A 17,928-nucleotide genomic window follows, 5' to 3' on the forward strand; every position below is an offset into this window, starting at 1 on the left:
TCTTGCGACAGCGACTTAACCCTATATCCTTATGTTTTGCTGCTCTTTGACCTTCCAAACCTTTAATTTTGCGTCGGTCTTTCCCTTTGGTTGTCATGGAGACCACGCCGTGATTGACTGGGGGGAGGGGCAGGTAAGATGCTACTGAGAGATAGGTCTCTAGGAATGAATATGTTAGTATCCGGACCAACCCATGTATTTACAAGACGCTTGCCCAGTACCATCCGGGATTCTCGTTTCGTGGTGTTGTGCCACAAGCTTTAAGACCGGTGGGTGTGAACGATCATTTTGCTGTTTTGAATGAATTTTGTCTGCAAGAGTGAGGGGTCGGGTGCAGCCCCTTTGAGTATCAGCCAGCGGCGCCCCTGGTTTACACTGCTGAATGAAGGTGGGTGATGCATTTATCGTGCGCCAGGGCTGGGTGCAGAGTTCACCAGGACGGAAGCAGCGGGGCAGAGGGGATGCGCCCGGGAGGTCTTGCACTAGTGAGTGAACGTCTAGTGGGACTTGTGCCCGGCGGAGGCAGGGAGCATCCACTCCCGGGGTGATGGGGGCGCAGGGCCGGACTGGTGAGCCGAACACAGCCCAGGCAACACGAGCGTACAGACCAGCCCAGCCCCTCCATCTCCTTGCACTGGTGAGCCGAACACAGCCCAGGCAACACGAGCGTACAGACCAGCCCAGCCCCTCCATCTCCTTGCACTGGTGAGCCGAACACAGCCCAGGCAACACGAGCGTACAGACCAGCCCCTCCATCTCCTTGCACTGGTGAGCCGAACACAGCCCAGGCAACACGAGCGTACAGACCACCCCCAGCCCCTCCATCTCCTTGCACTGGTGAGCCGAACACAGCCCAGGCAACACGAGCGTACAGACCAGCCCAGCCCCTCCATCTCCTTGCACTGGTGAGCCGAACACAGCCCAGGCAACACGAACGCGCAGACCAGCCCCAGCCCCTCCATCTCCTTGCACTGGTGAGCCGAACACAGCCCAGGCAACACGAGCGTACAGACCACCCCCAGCCCCTCCATCTCCTTGCACTGGTGAGCCGAACACAGCCCAGGCAACACGAGCGTACAGACCAGCCCCAGCCCCTCCATCTCCTTGCACTGGTGAGCCGAACACAGCCCAGGCAACACAAGCGTACAGACCACCCCCAGCCCCTCCATCTCCTCGCACTGGTGAGCCGAACACAGCCCAGGCAACACGAGCGTACAGACCAGCCCCTCCATCTCCTTGCACTGGTGAGCCGAACACCGGCCAGGCAACACGAACGCGCAGACCAGCCCCAGCCCCTCCATCTCCTTGCACTGGTGAGCCGAACACAGCCCAGGCAACACGAGCGTACAGACCACCCCCAGCCCCTCCATCTCCTTGCACTGGTGAGCCGAACACAGGCCAGGCAACACGAGCGTACAGACCAGCCCCTCCATCTCCTTGCACTGGTGAGCCGAACACAGCCCAGGCAACACGAGCGTACAGACCAGCCCAGCCCCTCCATCTCCTTGCACTGGTGAGCCGAACACAGCCCAGGCAACACGAGCGTACAGACCACCCCCAGCCCCTCCATCTCCTTGCACTGGTGAGCCGAACACAGGCCAGGCAACACGAGCGTACAGACCAGCCCCTCCATCTCCTTGCACTGGTGAGCCGAACACAGCCCAGGCAACACGAGCGTACAGACCAGCCCCAGCCCCTCCATCTCCTTGCACTGGTGAGCCGAACACAGCCCAGGCAACACGAGCGCATAGACCAGCCCCAGCCCCTCCATCTCCTTGCACTGGTGAGCCGAACACAGCCCAGGCAACACGAGCGTACAGACCAGCCCAGCCCCTCCATCTCCTTGCACTGGTGAGCCGAACACAGCCCAGGCAACACGAGCGTACAGACCAGCCCCTCCATCTCCTTGCACTGGTGAGCCGAACACAGCCCAGGCAACACGAGCGTGCAGACCAGCCCCAGCCCCTCCATCTCCTTGCACTGGTGAGCCGAACACAGCCCAGGCAACACGAGCGTACAGACCAGCCCAGCCCCTCCATCTCCTCGCACTGGTGAGCCGAACACAGCCCAGGCAACACGAGCGTACAGACCAGCCCAGCCCCTCCATCTCCTTGCACTGGTGAGCCGAACACAGCCCAGGCAACACGAGCGTACAGACCAGCCCCTCCATCTCCTTGCACTGGTGAGCCGAACACAGCCCAGGCAACACGAGCGTACAGACCACCCCCAGCCCCTCCATCTCCTTGCACTGGTGAGCCGAACACAGCCCAGGCAACACGAGCGTACAGACCAGCCCCTCCATCTCCTTGCACTGGTGAGCCGAACACAGCCCAGGCAACACGAGCGCATAGACCAGCCCCAGCCCCTCCATCTCCTTGCACTGGTGAGCCGAACACAGCCCAGGCAACACGAGCGCATAGACCAGCCCCAGCCCCTCCATCTCCTTGCACTGGTGAGCCGAACACAGGCCAGGCAACACGAGCGTACAGACCAGCCCCAGCCCCTCAGTCTCCTTGCACTGGTGAGCCGAACACAGCCCAGGCAACACGAGCGTACAGACCAGCCCCAGCCCCTCCATCTCCTTGCACTGGTGAGCCGAACACAGGCCAGGCAACACGAGCGTACAGACCAGCCCCAGCCCCTCCATCTCCTTGCACTGGTGAGCCGAACACAGCCCAGGCAACACGAGCGCATAGACCAGCCCCAGCCCCGCCATCTCCTTGCACTGGTGAGCCGAACACAGCCCAGGCAACACGAGCGTACAGACCAGCCCCTCCATCTCCTTGCACTGGTGAGCCGAACACAGCCCAGGCAACACGAGCGTACAGACCAGCCCCTCCATCTCCTTGCACTGGTGAGCCGAACACAGCCCAGGCAACACGAGCGCATAGACCAGCCCCAGCCCCGCCATCTCCTTGCACTGGTGAGCCGAACACAGCCCAGGCAACACGAGCGTACAGACCAGCCCCAGCCCCTCCATCTCCTCGAACTGGTGAGCCGAACACAGGCCAGGCAACACGAACGCGCAGACCAGCCCCAGCCCCTCCATCTCCTCGCACAATCTCTCTCTTCTCCCTCTCTGATCGCTTTCTCTCTACCTCCCCCATCCCTCTCTCCCTAATGAAGCCCCCCCTGAGCTGGGGAAGGTGGCACCTCCGAGGGTGCTGGGGTTTCAAAACCGGCCTCTGACTCCACCCACCGGGGAAATGCCCAGTGGAATAAACAGCCAGTCCGGCCTGGAGTGTGCCAACTCCACTCGCAGGCCGCTGCTGCGTTCACGCTGTTCGGGTCACCCCGCTCCTGTGCTTGGCACATCGGATACACCCACCTGCTGCCACTTGTGACACGTGCTTACCCGTGCACGCTTCACCCCCTGCCACTTGACACACAGGCTCACTGGTGCACGCTTCACCCCCTGCCACTTGACACACAGGTTGGTGCATGCTTTACCCCCTGCCAAGGGTCACACAGGCTGGTGCACGCTTCACCCCCTGCCACTTGACACACAGGCTCACTGGTGCACGCTTCACTCCTGCCACGTGTCACACAGGTTGGTGCTCGCTTCACTCCCTGCTACGTGTCACACAGGTTGGTACATGCTTCACCCCCGCCAGGTGCCACACAGGCTGGTGCACGCTTCACCCCCTGCTAAACAGGCTCACTGGTACATGCTTCACCCCCGCCAAGTGTCACATAGGCTCACCGGTGCACGCTTCACCCCCTGCCACGTGTCACACATGCTGGTGCACGCTTCACTCCTGCCGCGTGACACAGGTTGATGCATGCTTCACCCCCTGCCAAGTGTCACACAGGTTGGTGCACGCTTCACCCCCTGCCACGTGTCACACAGGCTGGTACACGCTTCACCCCCTGCCAAGGGTCACACGTGCTCTCTGATGCACTCTTCACCCCTTGTCACATGTCACACTGGCTCACTGGTGCATGCTTCACCCCCTGCCCCTTGTCACACGGTCTCACTGGTGCACGCTTCACCCCTTTCCAAGGGTCACACAGGCTCACTGGTGCACTCTTCACCCCCTGCCACATGTCACACTTGCTCACTGGTGCACGCTTCACCCCTTGCCACTTGTCACACTGGCTCACTGGTGCAAGCTTCACCCCTTGCCAAGGGTCACACAGGCTCACTGGTGCACGCTTCACTCCTGCCACGTGTCACACAGGTTGGTGCACGCTTCACCCCCTGCCAAGTGTCACACAGGCTGGTGCACGCTTCACCCCCTGCCAAGTGTGACACTTGCTCACTGGTGCATGCTTCACCCCCTGCTCCTTGTCACACGGGCTCACTGGTGCACGCTTCACCCCTTGCCAAGGGTCACACAGGCTCACTGATGCACTCTTCACCCCCTGCCACATGTCACACTTGCTCACTGGTGCACACTTCACCCCCTGCCACTTGTCACACTGGCTCACTGGTGCAAGCTTCACCCCTTGCCAAGGGTCACACAGGCTCACTGGTGCACGCTTCACCCCCTGCCACGTGTCACACAGGTTGGTGCACGCTTCACCCCCTGCCAGGTGTCACACAGGCTGGTGCACGCTTCACCCCCTGCCAAGTGTCACACAGGCTGGTTCACGCTTCACCCCCTGCCAAGTGTCACACTTGCTCACTGGTGCATGCTTCACCCCTTGCCACTTGTCACACTGGCTCACTGGTGCAAGCTTCACCCCTTGCCAAGGGTCACACAGGCTCACTGGTGCACGCTTCCCCTCCTGCCATGTGTCACACGCTCTCACTGGTGCAAGCTTCACCCCCTGCCACGTGTCACACGGGCTCACTGGTGCACGCTTCCCTTCCTGCCATGTGTCACACACTCTCACTGGGGCACACGGGCTCACTGGTGCACGCTTCACCCCCTGCCACATGTCACACAGGCTCACTGGTGCACTCTTCACCCCCTGCCACGTCACGTGGCTCACGGGTACACGCTTCACCCCCTGCCACACTGGCTCACTGGTGCAAGCTTTACCCCCCGCCCCTTTCACATGGGCTCACTGGTGCAAGCTTCACCCCCTGCAGAAGCCTGCGGGTGGAGGAGGGCCTCGAACTCCTGACAGAGGTCAGGAGTTCAGAGGAGAGGGCTCTACTTACTGGTGGAGCTATGGGAGGCAGAGCAGTTCACTGACCAGGTCAGTGGTATTGGGCTCACTGGTGCACGCTTCCCCTCCTGCCATGTGTCACACGCTCTCACTGGTGCAAGCTTCACCCCCTGCCACGTGTCACACGGGCTCACTGGTGCATGCTTGGTTCCCTGCCACGTGTCACACGGGCTCACTGGTACAAATTTCACTCCCTGCCACGTGTCACATAGGCTTGCTGGTGCACGCTTTGCCCCCGCCACATGTCACACAGGCTCACTGGTGCACGCTTTGCCCCTGCCACATGTCACACAGGCTCACTGGTGCATGCTTCGCCCCCTGCCTCATGTCCCACGGGCTCACTGGTGCATACTTCAGCCCCTGCCACGTGTCACAGGCTCACTGGTGTATGCTTCGATCCTACCACCTATCATATGGGCTCACTGGTGCATGCTTCGCCCCCTACCATGTGTCACACTGGCTCACTGGTGCACGCTTCACCCCGCCACGTGTACTAGGTTCACTGGTGCACACTTCACCCCCTGTCATTTATCCCACATGATTATCAGTGCATGCTCCACCTCCTATCACTTGTGACATGAGCTCACTGGTACAAGCTTCACCCCCTGCCCCGTGTCACACTGGCTCACTGGTGCAAGCTTCACCCCCTCCCACGTGTCACACAGGCTCACCGGTGCACTCTTCACCCCCTGGCGTTGGAGAACGCTGTTTTCCCTCAGGTGGCACTGGGAGCCTCGCCCTTCAGTTCATGGGCTGTACTTTAGAGCATACATGCCAATATACCAAGCTGTAGACTCCCGATTTTTGAAGTCCAAAATGGCTTTATTTTAGCTGACTCCGGCCTGAAATTGACTCTGCATCAATACTAATCGATGGGGAAAATCCATTCTCCCAATTCATTTTTCAAAATCTCCCACTTACCTGCTCTACAATGTTGGCATGTGTGGTAGAGGTGGGCCAGCCAACAAATGAACAGGGCGAGCACATCTAAAGGTTTGGCATGGCTTTGAGAGCCATGTGTGAGCTGGGCGTGAACATGTTTGTAGTGTAAATCCAGGGGCGTAGGATCAGGGGGGTGTTTGGGTGTTACCCCCTAATAAATGTACTTTCTGATAAGTAGTTGTGCACAGGTGCTTCCAGTCGAGTATGCTGAGGTGTCTGTCAGCTTTCAGCAGGAAGTTTTACATAAACACAGACCAAAAACACACGCACTCTGAAAGCCTTAAAAAAGAAGGTTATTTTACAGAATATTGGGCCTCATTCCGACCCTGGCGGTCATAGACCGCCAGGGTGGAGGCCGGAGGTAGCACCCCCAACAGGCTGGCGGTGCTACATGGGCAATTCTGACCGCGGCGGTAAAGCCGCGGTCAGAAAAGGGCAACCAGCGGTTTCCCGCCGGTTTACCCCTGCCCAAGGGAATCCTCCGATTCCGACCCCCTTCCCGCCATCCTGTTCCTGGCGGTTGTTACTGCCAGGAACAGGATGGCAGGAACGGGTGTCGTGGGGCCCCTGGGGGCCCCTGCACTGCCCATGGCATGGCATGGGCAGTGCAGGGGCCCCCTAACAGGGCCCCATTAAGATTTTCAGTGTCTGCCTTGCAGACACTGAAAATCGCGACGGGTGCCACTGCACCCGTCGCACCCCTTCAACTCCATCGGCTCCATTCGGAGCCGGCTTCATTGTTGAAGGGGCTTTCCCGCTGTGCAGGTGGGCGGCCTTCTGGCGGTCGCCCGCTGGCCCAGCGGGAAAGTCGGAATGACCGTCGCGGTCTGTTAACCGCGGAGCGGTCTTCCGACGGGGTTACTTTGGCCGCCCGCCAAAGTCGGAATGACCCCCATTGTGTCTTCTCTCGAACTACTCCTACCAAACCACATTCCTCTCCCTGTCCGCTGCCCCTTAGGCCCCTCTTGTGTGCCTTGCTTGCATTAAAATATATTTAAACATTATGCTTGCCTGATCGTCAGAAAATCTGGAGATCAGCCCCTCCCCCATCTTACTGACCAAGCTATGTCCATGTGTAAATCATGCAACACATAACAAGTAAGAATATGATCGCATATAAGAAAATGTCTTTGTAATTCAAAAATGTCAATTTCTCTAACTCAGGTTAGTACATCAGATTATATCACTGCATTGAAAAGTCTTTGTTAAAAGTGAGAGTTTTTACGTTCCTACAACACCCCCCACCCCACTAATGGATGAAAAGGATGCTTGGTGAAGTAATGTAATTGCATAGGATCACACAGTTTGGTCATTCAGGGAAGCTGAGATTGGTCACTAGAATTATGGTTTTACTAGCTGGGTAATCTTTCTCATATCAAAGGTTAATGCTTTGTTTATAATTCTTGCTGTATGATTCTAGAGCAATAGGTGGGAGGCAGATGCCCAGTTTTTTCAGTTTTCTATAGCCCAATCCTATCCTAGTTCATAAGAGCACTTCATGGCAGTCCCAGACTAGTTACACATTTTTTTAGACACATGTAGATTGAATAATTTACCCAGATTCAGAGAATGCTGAGTCAAGGCTGGGATTCCAACGGGTCCTCCATGTTCAAAGGTTGGCAGCTCTAGCCACTGGGCCACGTCTACTCCATAAACATTTAGCTCGTTTTGGGCTCGAGGCTCCAAGAGAACCTGAAGCTGAGTCCGAGCCGGGCATCTGGCTCAAACCTGGTTGAGCTTTTAGCAGCTCAGCCACCTCCAACAGGCACATCCCAAACTCACGTATTTAGATTGCTCTCACACATGATAATGAAGAAAATGGATGCTCAGTAAAATAACACAAGCATTTGCAATGCAATGGTTTTGCGTTTGCTCAAGTTAGAGCTATTAGCGTTATAAACTCCTAACTGGACTTTTCTTGCCACGTGAATTGAAAATTTAAAGTAAAACAGTTTCACATAACGAACCGGACTTTGCTTGCCATAGAAACTGAAAAGTAAAAGTTTCACATAAGCGAGGCTACGGCCGCCATCAGCGCAAAGCAGACACACAAAGGGAAATAAAAGTTAGCTCGCAGTGAAACCTATCAGCAAAAGTGCAATTTTTCATGTAACCGGCAAAAGTGCAATTATCTATGTAAGCCGGCAAAAGGGCAATTACCTATGTAACAGGATCGATGTCATGCAAAGCGCTCAACTGCTGCCCAGCGAGATCACGCTGCTTAGGAATTAAAGAAAAAAAGTAGTCCAGAAACCAGACGGGAAACATCGAGCCTCTTATGTTTTCAGTAGTTGGCTGGTGCGCTTGAGGCACGCTAAACACTGGAAAAGGCATGACATATTCATGCATTTCACTAATGAAAGCAAGCGGATTTTGAAAGGCAAGAACACGAACCAATGAAAGTGATTGATGTGACATGGGCGTGGTTAGAAGCCCAAAGAGAGATTACAACAGGGAACGGAGAGCTTTGCGCTCGCCCCTAAGAAGAGAACCTCAGTGTTACCTGTGTTGAACATAAGCTGGTTCTGCATCCAATTAAAGACTGCTCCCAGCCATAATTTAATGTGATCGGAATCAATCTTTTCACCTTTATTAAAAGAGAAAAGCAGGTGTGTGTCATCAGCATGCCAAATTAATTTTGCTACAAAGGATCCGACCAACCTCTTGGCGTCTATTCTCCAAAAACACATTTCATGCAGGTCAGCACTAGGATATGTAAGCCAATGGCATGTAACCGGAGAAGAAGCAAAGAGAAAGTGATACTGTATCCATCGCTATTGATAGATCTAACAATATCAGCACGACATTTCCATCCAGGGTACCTTTAATGTGTACTGTCTCCACCAGAAGGGCAGCTTTGGTAATGAAATGAGGCCGAAACCCTGACTTAATAGGATGAAAAAGATCATAATGTCTCCAAATACGAGGAAAGGTGTGAATTGACAAACTTCTCCAAAACCTTCAAAACTGCAGGAAGCAGAGAAACTGGTCAGTAGTTTGCCCAAATGCTAGGGTCGGTGGATGGTGTTTTCAAGAGAGGGAGAAATTTTAACCCGCTTCTAAGCTCAAGGATCCACAGCCGTGGAAAGTGAGTCATTGAGTAACTTATTCACCACCAGATTAATCACACCCACCCCCTTGACCACGGAGCCAAAAAGAAGCTTTTTGAAGATTTGAGCTCTGTGATAGGGGCCAATTTATCTACAGTCCGGTGAAGCCATAATCAAGTGTTGGGATCGACCTCCATAGCGCCTAAAAGTATTGAAGCAAAATCCTTCAGTGCATTGCTGAACTCGTCATACTTAATCCTACTGTAAGGTCTAAACAAATTCATCCCCCTGCATGTATCCCATGAGACACAAACTCAGATAATCTAAATGTAATTAAAAAATGGTCACTCCGGGGCAGGGGATGTGGATCTGAGAGGTCAAGGTGGACATTAGAAAAAACACTAAGGGCCAGATGTACCAAAGGATTTTACCCATTCTGTGTCTATGGGAAAAAGCTTTCATACATATGGCCCTAAGTCACATGGCTTGCAGAAGGGTGGGCGTGGTGACAAATTGGGTCACAATGGAAGCTGACATTTTGTCTAACAGGGTAGATGTCTCATTTCTCCGAACAGTGATCAACCTGGATGTTAAAATCAACTATGACTATAAAATGTCCACAACTTTGAGCAAGAAGGGCGAGTGCTTTATCTAACGATGAAATAAAGTCCCCTGCATAGCCTGGATGTCTATACATTAAGGTGCCAGCTAACAGTTGTTAGGTTGCCAGAGAACAGAAGAAGCCAGAGGCCTCTGTCCCTAGAGGATCATCAGTCCTTAAGGTCGAGCAATGATAGATGCTTGTAAGCCACAGCCACACCACCGCCTCTCTGGTTCAAGGGATCAGTCTGATAAACTATATCCCAGTGGAAAAGCCACTTCGGTCGGGGGGGGAGAGAGGAATCAGTCAGCCAAATCTCAGTTTAAAATAAGACATCCCGCTGCTCATTGCTTAGAATGTCAAAAATGTAGGTGTTTATTCAGAGACCTAACTGAGTAAAAGCAGTAGAAGAAGCTGAAAGTACAGTACTACAAGAAGCACCATCTGATGTTCCCACTAGGGGCGGATGGACAGCGTTAAAAGAACAAGTAACAAGCATTGGTAATGGAATGGGTCTCGCGTTTGCTCGAGGTAGATCTATTAGCGTTGTAAATTCCTAATATGTCTTTTCTTGCCACATAAATTGGAAAATTAAAAGTAAATTAGTTGACATAAGCGAGCCGATTCAAAGCACCATGGCCGCCATGAGCATGAGCGCGAAGGAGACACACAAAAAGAAAAAGAAGTTCGCTAGCAGGCAAACTTATCACAATCGTGCAATTATCCATGTAACAGAGTAGATAGCCAAGGCAGTAACTAAACTGCCCCAAGAAGGGACAAACGTAAAGCATTTACTAATGATGACAAAGTGATAGTGTTGGGCGTGATTAAAACCCCACAGATAGATTAGAACACGTGAGAGCACTTGCGCGCTCGACCTAATGATGGTCTAGGATCACACAATTTATGTCTAACAGGGAAGCTACGAGGAGAGGGGAGAGGGTCATGTGTTTGAGCTTTGGTTAATGTGGTGACTTTGACGTTCACCCTGGCAAGGGCTGTGTTTGTTCCTTGAGGCGGATAGTCCCAGACCTCAAATAATAATCCGGTTTCTTACAGTGACGACCAGCAACTATAGAAGCTTTGGCAGAACTGCACTGTGATGTGGAGGTTGTCCTCAAGAGCTCAGCTACACAAGCATCACCAAAGCCAATAGGTCTTGCTTGTGAGTCCTATTTAAAATATTTTTAAAAGTCTGCTGCAATGAAAAAAACAAAACTATTGCTTTCAGTATTCCGAGCATCTATAAGAGGCATGCAGTGATACCTACGTACAGAGTGTTTGCGTAGTCCATTCTGATGATGACGAGGGCCTGCATGAGGGTGCTTCTGGTGTTGACTGGGAGCCACCTTACGATCTTGCGGATCATGCGGAGGGTGTGAAAACAGGCGGATGAGACTGTGTAGACCTGCTTTGTCATCGAAAGCTTGCTGTCCGGGATGATGCTGAGGTTGGAGGCGTGGTCTTTTGGGGCGGGTGTGTCCCGAGTTCCACGGGCCACTGATCCTCGTTCCAGGGTGAGGTGTTGTTCCAGAGGATGAGAACTTCCGTCATGTCTGTGTTGAGTTTGAGACAGTTGTCTTTCATCCATTTGGCGATGTTCAACATGCAAACGTGATAGTTGGCTCAGGTGGTGGTGGGCTCTTTAGTCAGCGAGATGACATTGGCGTAGGAGGAGTCATGTAGGTGTTGAAGAGGGTGGGACTGAGGGATGATCCTTGGGGAACTCCACAAACAATATGTTTGGGCTCTGATGTGAACGGTGGGAGCCCGATCCTCTGGGTTCTTCCATAGAGGAAGGATGTGATATGTGTAGCATAAGGATGAAGCAGGAGGGATTCAAAGGAGCCTGAAAGAGTAAGATAATGAGATTGGGAGTGCTGGCATACATGCCTGCAAACCTGATTTACTTGGGACACTCCAGATGTTTTTTAAAGCCCAAAGTGGCTTTATTTTTGCTGCCTCCCGTGTGGTCTGGTCTGCTAATTAAGTCCAATATCATGCAGTGTGGCTACATGTCAGTTTATTTGTAGGTGGTCAGTGGTGTTGTGTGTGGCGTCTTGTTAGTTTTAATGACACGTGATGAGTGGGGTGGCACGTGCCATCTTGGCGTGCAGCTAGAAGGAGGTTGTGCAGCTGCTTACCTGTGTATTGACGTCTGGTTGTAGGGTGGGTGATGGTTCTTCATTTCAGTGCCTCGTGGTCGGTTGCATGGCCAGTAGCTGCTTGCCAGTTTGCCATGGTCAGTGGAATGGCACGTGGCTGCTTACCAATGTATATTGACGGATAGTAATTTAGTATGTGGCTAGTCCATCAGCAGTTTTATTTCATGTGGGGAGTGTGTGAATTGTGGCTGCTTACAAGGGTAATGCACTGTGTATAGTAATCTGGTTGGTACCTGCTATACAGTGTACTGTTTTTATTGATGTGGGGATATGGCCATTTCTTAGTTTATAAACAATTGGTTAATTATTTGGAATGTGGTTTCTAATTAGTTAATTGACAATTTTTTTTTTTTAAACAGACCTTATTGAGTTTCCAAGTATCATCACCCGACGAGAAGTAAAAATAGGAACATTATCCTTGATACCATTCACAAGCTCATGAACCCGAGGTCATCTCTGGTAACTTGTAATTCCCCTCCCCGTACTGGTTTATTGACACCTTGATGGTGGTATTTGTTTCCAGTGCTTAATTTGTAATACAATAAGTGCCGGAGCCAGTGGAATAATGAAACTTGAGGAGGGGGCCCCTCTGCAAAGTAAGTTGAGTCCCCCCTCTGAACTCAGTCCCCCTGGAGCTCAGGGGCTATGGGGGCCTTTGTTACGCCACCGGCCGGAGCCTAAAGTTTTGCTCAGAAGCCTGCGGCTGGCACTAGGAATATCAGAGGTGCTGAATACCAAGGATGTGTAGTCTAGATTCTACCTCATGCCCCTTCCATTCACCACTAGACATCCCAAGCTCCATTCATCTCATTCTTGCAGGTTCTTATTCATCCCTGCTTTCTCTCTTTGTTACTGTTTTTCCTTCTTTAGCTTCCTCTTTCTTTCCCCCATTTCTGTTTTTTTTTCTCTTTTGCTCTGGTTGAAAGTCTGATGAGGGAAAATCACCACTAGTCCACAAAAGTGGGTGTCAGTTGTCCCCATCTGCAACCATTGGCTCAAATTAAGCACTGTGTGCAGGGCCGGACTGGCACCCCAAAGCAGCCCTGGCAGTTTTGTTGGACCAGCCCCCAGCACAAGGGGGGGGTGGAGAGGGGGGAGGGGTTGCCAGTGCGAAGCCCTGCTGCTTTTGTTACTCGAGGCCAATATTGTAGCCCCCACTGCTGCAAAGCCAGCCCCCACTGCTGCAAAGCCGGCCCCCACTGCTGCAAAAACATCCCCCACTGCTGCAAAACCGGCCCCCACTGCTGCAAAACCGGCCCCCACTGCTGCAAAGCCGGCCCCCACTGCTGCAAAACCGGCCCCCACTGCTGCAAAGCCGGCCCCTACCCTTCCACCTCTCGGGGAAACAGCCACTGCCCGCTACGGCCTGTTCGTGTGTGTTTCGCTGCTTGGTGCCTTGTGTGGCGGCTGACCAGCTGGTGATGTTTGTTTACTGTAGTGGTGAGTGACTGATAGACATCTTGGCGTGGTTAGTTGTATTGTTGCACAAGTTCAGGATCAGTGGTGGGATATTGGGTGCTCCTGGCAGATGCCCCTTGAAAAATGAGTACGCCCAAATGTCTAACTTTGTGGATATTCACATACACTATGCAGGTGGTTTCTGAATCCTGAAACACAGGAGTAGCTACTTCCTGTTTGACAGAAAGGGAGTACCCCCTGCTCAATGAAATTGTTTGGGAAAGTTTGTATACATTCACATATTTTCCTTCTAGAGAAAACAAGTGATTGTGCAACAGTCACATTCAAGCATACAGAATGTTATTCCTGGTGGACATTCTGCTTGAGTAACTTTTACTCAGTTTGCTACTCCATGAAACCCACGAATGCCACTGATTTCTTGGAGTACTCTTAAGTTCCTTTGTGAATCCTTGCGAAGTTGGACATTTGATCCAAATACAATAGAAACCTTACAGGTGCAACTTTCCAACTTCATCTCTCTGTATTGACTGTCAGGCCCTCTTCATTTTTACCAAGAATTACCTACAAGAGGTAATTACAGTCATTACGTACAGGGCATTACATTACATTATTTTATCCAACAATACATTACAAATTACTCTGACAAATGTCCCTTCTACTGGATTACAGATGGGTAATCTCTGCATAACCTGTATTCCAGTTATTAGAATGCAGTAGTCACATTACTTAGCAGAACTGGCACTGATTTAGAGAAGCATATGACTCCGATAACATCAGCCTGCAATGAAGTGAAGAATGAGATTACTGCACCTACACAGTAGATGACATTGCATTGGTTTATAAAATGAAATAACTATAATTACGTTGCTTTCTATCTGACTGCATGAAACCCACTTACCTTGCACTAGATTACTGTGTATCTGTTCAGAGGAGAAGGTTGATTACTATTTTACTGTTCATTAGATAATGTTTTTCATGGGTTACTTTATGTTACACAAGAGACGTTACTTTTATTGTCTTTAATTTGTATTTGATTAGAGTCCATTATCTTGCACTGTATTAAAGGAAACATTATTCAGGCTACTTCAAGCTTGAAACAATTGTAATTTTACCTTATTTACTGTTCCTTTCCCTGCATTAAATCACAAAAGGTGATTGCTTTACATTTTTTACTGTGCATTAAACTATAGAGATTTCCCCAGTTGCTTTCTTACAGATTACTTAGTTTGCAGTACTTTGCACCGGATTACAGAAGATTGCGTTGATTACTTTGCTCTGCATGACATTTCTCTGCTCACTGTACCCTTCAGTATACTACAGATTACTTAAATTGCAGTACTTTGCATTAGATTACAGAAGGTTACTTACACTGTAGTACTTTTGCATTGTATTACAGAATATTGTGTTTATTAATTTGCCATGCATTTCATTACTCTGACCTCTTTATCCTTCAGTGAACTACGGAAGATTACTTAGATTGCAGTATTTTGCATTGGATTACAGAAGATTGTGTTGACTACTTTGCCCTGCATTTCATTACTCTGATCTCTTTACCCTTCAGCGAACTATAGAAGATTACTTCAATTGCAGTACTTTGCATTGTATTACAGAAGATTGTGTTGATTAGGTTGCCCTGCGTTTCATTATTCTGATCTCTTTACCCTTCAGTGAACTACATAAAATTACTTTGATTGCAGTACTTTGCATTGGATTACAGAAGATTGTGTTGATTACTTTGCCCTGCCTTACATTACTTTGTTTACTTTGCCCTTCAGCAGACTACAGAAGGAGATTACTTAGATTGTTTTCCTGAAGTAACATGGATTAAGCCATTGAATGTGATTCATGTGATTAGTTTGCTCTTTATTATTAGTTTATGGCATGAGATTATTTTTGCTGTGTATTACATTACAGAATATTGCTTTGATAACATTGTGATGCATTGTATTACAGAGTTGTAATACTCTACACTTTTCAGTTTATTGGCCTATAGCAGATTACCTCTTCTGCTCTATGCTGCTTTAGAGATGATATCATTGCTTAGTTTACCTTGTTATTTGTCCTTTACTGGATTTTGGATTAAGGAATAGGGTTATGGCAGTCTGTTTGCTAACTAATTTGATTTATTATCTAATTATTTTAGCTTTTTGTAATTATTTGATTTTTTTTAATACATCTACAAGTGTATTAAATTTAGGTTCTTGTCATGTGCAGGTTTTATTAATGGCGTTTGACTAAGCCTATGAGGGACTCAAACCCATTCCTGCCTAATGGCCCTTTATTTCTTAAAGAAAGTGCTAATAACACAAAGAGGCCTATGGGAATGAAGAGTCCTGGCTCACATCCATCTGTGAGCAGGAGGGCACTGCCTAACAATTGGATGATGGCTGCATCTGGGCTGCAATGTGGCCTGAGTTCTGGCATTTGGTCCCAGAAGCGAGTACCGTTCATCTTTGTTAACCCCTTCGCTGCCAGGCCTTTTCCCCCTCCTGTGCCGAGCCTTTTTTTGGCTATTTGGAGCAGTTCGCGCTTAGGCCCTCATAACTTTTTGTTCACATAAGCTACCCATGCCAAATTTGCGTCCTTTTTTTCCAACATCCTAGGGATTCTAGAGGTACCCAGACTTTGTGGGTTCCCCAGAAGGAGGCCAAGAAATTAGCCAAAAAACAGTGAAAATTCATTTTTTTAAAAAAATTTGGAAAAATGGGCTGCAGAAGAAGGCTTGTGGTTTTTTCCCTGAAAAGGGCATCAACAAAGGGTTTGCGGTGATAAAATCACCAGCTTCCCAGCTTTCAGGAACAGGCAGACTTGAATCAGAAAACCCAATTTTTCAACCCTATTTTGGCATTTTACTGGGACATACCCCATTTTTACGATTTTTTGTGCTTTCAGCCTCCTTCCAGTCAGTGACAGAAATGGGCATGAAACCAACACTGGATCCCATAAACCGCAACATTTCTGAAAAGTAGACAAAATTCTGAATTCAGCAAGGGGTAATTTGTGTAGATCCTACAAGGGTTTCCTACAGAAAATAGCAACTGAAAAAGAAAAATATTGAAATTGAGGTGAAAAAAACATCAATTTTTATCTAAGTTTTACTCTGTAACTTTTTCCTGCAATGTCAGATTTTCGAAAGCAATATACCGTTACGTCTGCTGGACTCTTCTGGTTGCGGGGATATATAGGGCTTGTAGGTTCATCAAGAACTCTAGGTACCCAGAGCCAATAAATGACCTGCACCCTGCAGTGGGTTTTCATTCTATGCCGGGTATACAGCAATTCATTTGCTGAAATATAAAGAGTAAAAAATAGCTATCAAGAAAACCTTTGTATTTCCAAAATGGGCACAAGATAAGGTGTTGAGGAGCAGTGGTTATTTGCACATCTCTGAATTCCGGGGTGCCCATACTAGCATGTGAATTACAGGGCATTTCTCAAATAGACGTCTTTTTTACACACTGTCTTACATTTGGAAGGGAAAAATGTAGAGAAAGACAAGGGGCAATAACACTTGTTTTGCTATTCTATGTTCCCCCAAGTCTCCCGATAAAAATGATACCTCACTTGTGTGGGTAGGCCTAGCGCCCGCGACAGGAAACGCACCAAAGCGCAACGTGGACACATCACAGAAAACAGACCTGTTTTTAGCAAAGTGCCTACCTGTAGATTTTGGCCTCTAGCTCAGCCGCCACCTAGGGAAACCTACCAAACCTGTGCATTTCTGAAAACTAGAGACCTAGGGGAATCCAAGATGGGGTGATTTGTGTGGCTCGGACCAGGTTCTGTTACCCAGAATCCTTTGCAAACCTCAAAATTTGGCTAAAAAAACACATGTTCCTCACATTTCTGTGGCAGAAAGTTCTGGAATCTGAGAGGAGCCACAAATTTCCTTCCACCCAGCGTTCCCCCACGTCTCCCGATAAAAATGATACCTCACTTGTGTGGGTAGGCCTAGCGCCCGCGACAGGAAACACCCCAAAGCGCAATGTGGACACATCACAGAAAACAGACCTGTTTTTAGCAAAGTGCCTACCTGTAGATTTTGGCCTCTAGCTCAGCCGCCACCTAGGGAAACCTACCAAACCTGTGCATTTCTGAAAACTAGAGACCTAGGGGAATCCAAGATGGGGTGATTTGTGTGGCTCGGACCAGGTTCTGTTACCCAGAATCCTTTGCAAAGCTCAAAAATTGGCTAAAAAAACACATGTTCCTCACATTTCTGTGGCAGAAAGTGCTGGAATCTGAGAGGAGCCACAAATGTCCTTCCACCCAGCGTTCCCCCACGTCTCCCGATAAAAATGATACCTCACTTGTGTGGGTAGGCCTAGCGCCCGCGACAGGAAACGCCCCAAAGCGCAACGTGGACACATCACAGAAAACAGACCTGTTTTTAGCAAAGTGCCTACCTGTAGATTTTGGCCTCTAGCTCAGCCGCCACCTAGGGAAACCTACCAAACCTGTGCATTTCTGAAAACTAGAGACCTAGGGGAATCCAAGATGGGGTGATTTGTGTGGCTCGGACCAGGTTCTGTTACCCAGAATCCTTTGCAAACCTCAAAATTTGGCTAAAAAAACACATGTTCCTCACATTTCTGTGGCAGAAAGTTCTGGAATCTGAGAGGAGCCACAAATT

At 49.8% G+C, this 17,928-nt stretch overlaps 1 protein-coding gene across 6 annotated transcripts in view; it reads left to right on the plus strand.

The window, feature by feature from the left end:
* The window catches only part of LOC138258904 (solute carrier family 26 member 6-like), a 201,260-nt gene that overhangs the window by 21,564 nt on the left and 161,768 nt on the right, over positions 1–17,928 (plus strand). The window contains exon 1 of one of the 6 annotated variants that reach the window (XM_069206225.1): positions 199–269. The exons of 3 other annotated variants lie outside the window; for them this stretch is intronic. Coding sequence is in view for 2 of the 3 variants with exons in the window: in XM_069206221.1 (XP_069062322.1) it covers positions 462–485 (24 nt within the window). In the remaining variant the exon portion in view is untranslated. Of the gene's footprint in view, positions 1–198; positions 389–435; positions 486–17,928 lie in introns of those variants that run through there. 2 more of the 6 variants (XM_069206222.1, XM_069206221.1) reach the window with 2 other exon arrangements.

The sequence above is a fragment of the Pleurodeles waltl genome, chromosome 9 (genome assembly GCF_031143425.1).
Source record: "Pleurodeles waltl isolate 20211129_DDA chromosome 9, aPleWal1.hap1.20221129, whole genome shotgun sequence".
Taxonomy (NCBI): domain Eukaryota; kingdom Metazoa; phylum Chordata; class Amphibia; order Caudata; family Salamandridae; genus Pleurodeles; species Pleurodeles waltl.